This window comes from Micropterus dolomieu, linkage group LG13 (assembly GCF_021292245.1).
Source record: "Micropterus dolomieu isolate WLL.071019.BEF.003 ecotype Adirondacks linkage group LG13, ASM2129224v1, whole genome shotgun sequence".
Classification (NCBI taxonomy): Eukaryota; Metazoa; Chordata; class Actinopteri; order Centrarchiformes; family Centrarchidae; genus Micropterus; species Micropterus dolomieu.
This window is the reverse complement of record NC_060162.1, coordinates 10,820,725-10,827,484: the sequence shown is the minus strand read 5'-3', so window position 1 is coordinate 10,827,484 and position 6,760 is coordinate 10,820,725. Positions and strand designations below refer to the sequence as shown.

General features: G+C 38.2%; 1 protein-coding gene across 1 annotated transcript in view; it reads right to left on the bottom strand.

The window, feature by feature from the left end:
* Nucleotides 1-390: 390 nt before the first annotated feature.
* Nucleotides 391-6,760, bottom strand: part of LOC123981364 (potassium/sodium hyperpolarization-activated cyclic nucleotide-gated channel 1) — a 79,744-nt gene continuing 73,374 nt past the window's right edge. The window contains exon 8 of the mRNA XM_046066108.1: nucleotides 391-1,810. Coding sequence (XP_045922064.1) covers nucleotides 702-1,810 — 1,109 coding nt within the window. The 3' untranslated portion in view covers nucleotides 391-701. The remainder of the gene's footprint in view (nucleotides 1,811-6,760) is intronic.

Below are 6,760 nucleotides of genomic sequence, written 5' to 3'. Positions count from 1 at the left end.
CAGTGGTGCCTAAAGCTGATTAATAGGAGAAGATAATTTGTCTCTTCCTCAGTGGTAAAATAAAGAAAGAGAAAAATAGTCATTGTCAGAATCCACAATGCATTCCAGTTAAAAAAACAAACAGAAAGCAATAAAATAAAATAAAACAATGTCATACATTGTATATAATTCTTTATATTTCTCAGAAAGGAAGACTCATGTTTATACTACAGCTTTTAAATTGCCATTGTCAAATATTCTAGTTGGATTTTACACACATGGTCACATGCACGCACACACACACTCACACACCCATACATACAGCAGTGTATATACAGTATATATATGTATATATACACACACACACACACACACATATATATATATATTGTGGTTTTGTGTATGTGTGTGTGTGTGTGTGTGTGTGTGTGTGTGTGTGTGTGTGTGTGTGTGTATACATATATATTTATATATAGAGATAGCGTAAAAGAAAAGAGAGATGTATCTGTGTAATATACATTCTTAAGTTTAGGGAGACAATCTGTCTAAAATATAATACAAGGGCTTTTATGTACAGGATTTCTATGAGGTTATTTTAGAATAAAATTGGAGAGAAACAAAAATGCTGAAGGTCCTCACTTTTATCTCTTTTGTTGTATCTCCATTTTTAAATATGAATTGAAATATATGGAAGTTTAAAAAATGAGAAGGGAAAAATGGGATCATAAATTTGATGCAAAACGCATTTTGTCTTGCTCAGTCTCTGTACTGCTCAGGACAGAATCTCTTCTAGATCCGGGGGATTCCCTGTGCTGGGTTGATGATGATGCTGCTGCCGCCACTGCCGCAGCCGCCGCTGCTGCTGCGGCTGAGCGCACAGGGGGCAATGCTCCTGACGACATCTGGCGGAATAAATTGACCCTCTGGGGCACTGTGGTGCGGATGCCACTCTGCAGATTCATCCCCTGGATCGCTGCCGCCGTTGGTGGCACAATGGAGGCCAAAGAGTCTCCTGAGGCTGGGTGTACTCTGGGCCCCAGAGATGTGTCATGTGGCAGTGATGGTTGGGAGGCCGATAAGTGTCTAACATCTCGACTCAAGCTGCCTGACTGAAGAGCCTGTGTGCTCTTGTGGATTTCTCCCCGCTGAGGTGAAGGGACCTGCTGCTGCTGTGGTGACGGCTGCTGCTGCTGCTGCTGCTGCTGCGTTACAGAGGCTGCGGCTGCACTTGACACAGCAGGCTGCTGGGCAAGCTGTTGCTGTGTGGATAGAGATGGTTGGGCAATGGGCTGCTGGATAAGTGACAGCTGGGAGGCTGTGCGTGAGCCATACTGGAAGCTCCGGCTAGCCAGAGGGGTCTGCACAGGGGGACTACACATGGCAGCCGTGAAGGAGCAGGGCGACATGATCGCTCCTTGCTGCTGGAGTGGGGTCTGTGGGTTAGTTAAGGATGAATTCAGGTTGCCATGGGAAAGACTGGGAGCAGGGTAAACCCCCTGCGCTGCAGCAGCAGCGGCAGCGGCTGGTAGCATGCGGGCAGCAGAAGCATTGGCAATAGCTGAAGCACTATAGGTCATAGGTACAGAGGACTGCTGAAGCTGACTTGTGCCGAAGGCAGTTGGGAAGGGCGGTTGGGCTGGTGAGTTAATGATGGAGTTTCCTGACATTGGTGTTGAGTTCATCCCGGTGACTGACTGTTTGCGGTCCACCATCATCACCATCTCCCTGTCCTGACGGATAATCTGCTTCAATATCTCGTTCTCCTGTGTGTTGAAAACACCGGCGTTCAGATCCTTCTGGAACTTCTGCAGCAGCAAGGAGTTCTTCTTCCCTGTTGGGGTGCAGTCAGAAGAGGTGAGCACATAAAGCCATGGCAAACTTTGGTTGCCCTAAACCACAGGAAAAGGGCAGGATTCAGGACAGGGATGATAAAGATGCAGCTTGTATGTTTTAGTAGGAAGACTTGAGTGCATTTGCATTATGAAGCAAAGAATTTCATCTTGATTCACTCCACTAATTTCAACTTTGTCGCTCTTACGAGCTGCATCTTTTCAAGTCCACTAATGTCTGTCATATTGAATATAAAGTGTGAAGGACATTGAATGGTAATGACTATGGGAAAAATTACGGTCTGAGAGGAGTGAAGGACACATAAGGAGACAAAGATTGCTCAAAGTATGACGTGATAGCATAGACTGTGAAGGTGCTGACAATGAAACACAGAAGAATACTGATGAGTTGTACCCATATGTCACGTTACTGAAGTTTTTTTGAAGAAGAAGAAAAGACAAAGTCTAAGCTCTAGGAATACATTTAAAGCCACATTATATTTAAATCACAAGAATTCCGCTAAAACACATCACAAGAACACTTAGAATAATGCCTTTTTTATGAACAAGGTGACAATAAAAACAAACAAAGAAAGCGACAAAAATCTATTCCTAACATACTACCTCAGTGGGTACAGATTGTAAATATAATTCTACATTAAATACCTTTTAAGGAAAACTAAACTTAACTCACCTTACCACAGCATGCTATGTTATCTTTTTCATTAAGATTTGCATGGTATTCTCTGAAGATATGTTTTCATTTTTATAAATAAAATAAAAATAAAAAGTTTGTTATTCTTTAATGTGAAGATATTTGTCTGCAAAGTTAAATATTAATTATAAATCTTTCCTTAATACCGAATACAGTTTGTTTTTTAAAGTGTTATATATGTGCACTACAAAGAGCATTTTTAGCCCACAGGCCTGTAAATATTTCCCGGCCTGTCAAAAGTCATGGGCTGTGATAATAAAAGCTTGACAGATGGCTTCTTTAAACACCTAACACTTTTGTGGCTTTTATGAGTTTGGGAGCAAAACTGTGGTAAAATGCTACGTGGTACTAAAAAGCATGAAAGACATCTTGAAACTGGTCTTTTGTAGAAAGAATGGCCACATTTGAACAATGATAATAGTAAAGATCTGTGTAACATCTTTACTTAGAGGATGTCTATACTGTAATTACTGTTGACCTTGAGTATTGACAGGCTGTGACGTGTTATTTGTCGGTAAAGGAGACTGAATTGACTTTCAGTGTGCTGAAGGCTTTAGCCACAGTCAATCAATCACTAAGCTCCGTCCTTGAGGGCGGAAGCGGCATTTGCTGGGTGGCTTTCTCTCTTCTCAAGGCTGCCAACAAGCCATGCATTCAGCTATAAGACAGGACTTTCACAGCTGTAACAGCTGAAAGTGGATTAATGTTATGTTTTGCAGCCATTTCTCAGAATCAAGTTCGCGATTTGACGTTGTCCATTTTGACTGCAACAGTCACTACAGGGTCGGGTAGTTAAGGGCTAAAACTAGCACCACATAAACGACTACTGTACACTTACAAGGCTGCTTTCATTGCATTTTTAAAGGTGGTAGGGTTAAACTCTGTAGATCGGAAGGATGAAACATATTCATTATTTCTCCAAATAGAACCTGTGAGGGTCTGAATGTTTGCTGGAAGTTAGACAGAGTGGTATTGTTAGGATTTCAGGGCAACAGTGCTTAAGATGTCATCAAAATGAAACGGGAAGTTATCATTGTGGTGCACTGTAATGTGTACATACAATTGTCTAGACTAGGCAGAAGAACAGTTTGAACTCAGACTTGCTGCTCATACATTTTGTTTGGCAGTTACAGGCTACCAGTAATGTATACAGTGTGCCGTCTGTCTCATCTGTTGCTGTTCCTGCTGCCCTTCTAGATTCTTCTGGCCGCTTCTTACAGTGTTTCTCTGCTCCTCTAATCTCTCTTTGACATTTCATCGCAAAAGATAAACAGACATGTATCAAAGAATATAACAGACCTTTAGAGCTACTGTATGTATTTACTTACATTTAAGTCATTTTTAAGAAGCAAATTATTTCATCTTCTCCTAGGAAGCTGCAATTTTCCGTGCAAGATTATGACTATGGGGACTTAGATTGTTTTTTCATCAAAGAAAATAATCAGAATGGATGTTTGTTGTGCATTAGTAGAATAGGTAAAATTTCAAAATATCACTTTAAGTCAAGGTAAACTTTTATCCATGGAATGTTAAACTAACCAAAGCTAAATAGGAGGAGCTGAATTTGACTCATTAACCAACTGCGAGGTTGACATTTTAGTGTTACTTAACCAATGTCATGGTAAATGTCAGAACTCCGTATGAAACATAAACACATACAGTAACATGTGAGTTTGAGTTTGCCCTAATACACACCTTGTTCTTATAGAAAAAATGGCCTGCTCTGACAGTTAAATAGTTTTTTTTTTTACAGTGCAATTCTCTACAGGCAGAACTCGTAATGGGAGAGAGAGGCAAACAGGCACTGACTGTATATTTCTGTTTAAAATATTCTGGACTGTTTTCCCAAATGAATGCCAGTGGTAATTTCTGAACATGTCTGCAAAATGCAGTTTACCTGATTTAAAACTCAGAAGATAAAAAGAAGATGTCAACATATTATCCCTTAAAAAACAAAATGCAAACAAACAAAAACATAAATAAAATGTAAACACCACTCATGGATAAAGAAAGGTTCCCTTTTTTTGCATACAAAACTGTACAATTGAAATAAAAAATGATCAGATATGGGTTGAATCACCATTTGGAAATAATGCAATTATAGTATGAACTATGTTGCTTATTTGTCTTTCCCTGGCACAGTAGAACCAGTGTGATGTTCAATATACAAACATCACCTATCAATTTGATTTCAAAAGATAATACTACAGTAATTAACCCATATCTGAAATCTAAAACATAATCATTGTAAAACAGTCTGAAAGCCAACAAACACACCAAACAAACACGTAAAAAAACAAGCAAAACACAAACATCATAATGTTAACATACATCATAAATAATGAAGGCTGTATTTGATAAAATTCACAAATTTTGAGATTAATTCAAGGCTTTGCAGAAAAATTAAAAAAATGTTCATTCTAATTTACAATTGAATTTGATAAATCATTTCACCAATAATCTGTAATAAATTGTTTAATTTATGAGTCACTGCAGGGAATGTTTTCTTGATTCTTCTTGTTGAGGGTTATTTAGTACACCATTACTAAAGAACTTTTAAAGAGGATAACTTGTGTAAATGTGCATGGAAAAAATGATAATGGATTAAATTAAATTAAAAACTTGCCCTCCACATGTGCTCAATATGACATTACTGTAGCTCTGTGTTTGAATACAGTTTAAGCCAAAAGATGTGATTACCTAATTCTTTGATAAGTTTCAGTGAAGTACTAAAATTTTTCCAAATGATTTATACAAAAGACAGAATTCATATTGCAAGTCAGACAATCAGAAACAAACTATATTTTTTTCTATTTGTGAAAACATGAATAAATAATGAAATGGGATTTCTGCATGTAACAAAAAGTGTATGTGGCATTGCATTAGTAAAGTCTTTTTACTAATCTGCACGCATGATTTCATTTGTGAATACACTTTGAACAAAGGATTCAAAGGTTAAATAAAAATGTCACTGAGCATGTGCCCATAATCCTGTTAGATCTGTGAAAGTCTGTTACAAAATAAACATGGCATGTAACACTGAATGGAATTCCTTTGTTTCTTTGATTGTCTTAGTTGTTGACATTTTGAATGTGTCCATCAAAACATCTGCAGGACTGGTGTGGGTGACTTGAATTATGTGTCACTGATGCAGGAATTAAACAGTTTGTGTAACCTTCAGCAAGAGGTCAAACTCCTGGAGGAAGAATTTGAGACCGGATCCATTTAGCAAGCCTCTATAGGTCAATTTGTCCCTGTTCGAATATTGGAATTGGAATAAAGTGTTTACCTGATGCCTACTCGTCGGCCAGGACACTCTTGAAAACGAGATGTGCTCGTCTCAAGACGGACTCCTGGTCAAATAATTTTTAGATAGATAAAAGATAATGTCAAATGTGCAACACGTTATTGGTTTCAAAGCATGGTTACTTTTTTTTCTTTTCCTTTTTAGAGCAAGACAAGCATGTAACCAAATGCAGTTCATATATAGAAACGATACAACCAGCACGGATCATGACAAAGTATCATCCCTCGTATGAGACAAAACCCCCTTCATGGTTAGTCTGAAAGGATGGATTGATATATATATATATATAACTCTGAGAAGTGTCAGAGTGGGCAGCTTTCATTTGCTAACATTTAGCTATAGTGAAACTGAGCTTTTAACTTTCATAAAAAGGGCAAATGTAGATTTTGACTGTTAAGGCCAAAGGGCATACAGTATGTTGTGAAGGGCACAAATCCATACACTTCACTACAGGGCAAATAAAGAATCTGTTTTTATTTTATGCTAGTCCAAAAAAATACAACCTTGTCTCCTGTGAATTAGGCTCATATGCAGCTACTTCACAATTAGCTATTAGTGTTCAGTTTCAATGCAAGAAGAAGTGACATGCGTAAAGCACAGAGAAAAGTGTGGGCGTTGACGTCTGGGTGGATAGAAGTGCAAAGCTAGAGGTGAAGGTTTGTGTCTTGTATTAAATTAGAAATGAGTGTTGTCATTTGTAAAAATTTAAACATTCTCAGTAGTTTTTTTCTTACCTTAACCATGCTTCAGCTGCCATGAGCAGATATTGTAAGAATAAACACTGATGGTGAACATTTCGCAGATTTGTTCAAAATAACGTTTGCAGACACGGCTTGTATAAATTTGGATGTGAACATTTTGCAGATATGTTTTGTGTTTGTCAGATATTTTGATATAATCCAGTCATCCATCCACTATACCCCCCCCCCC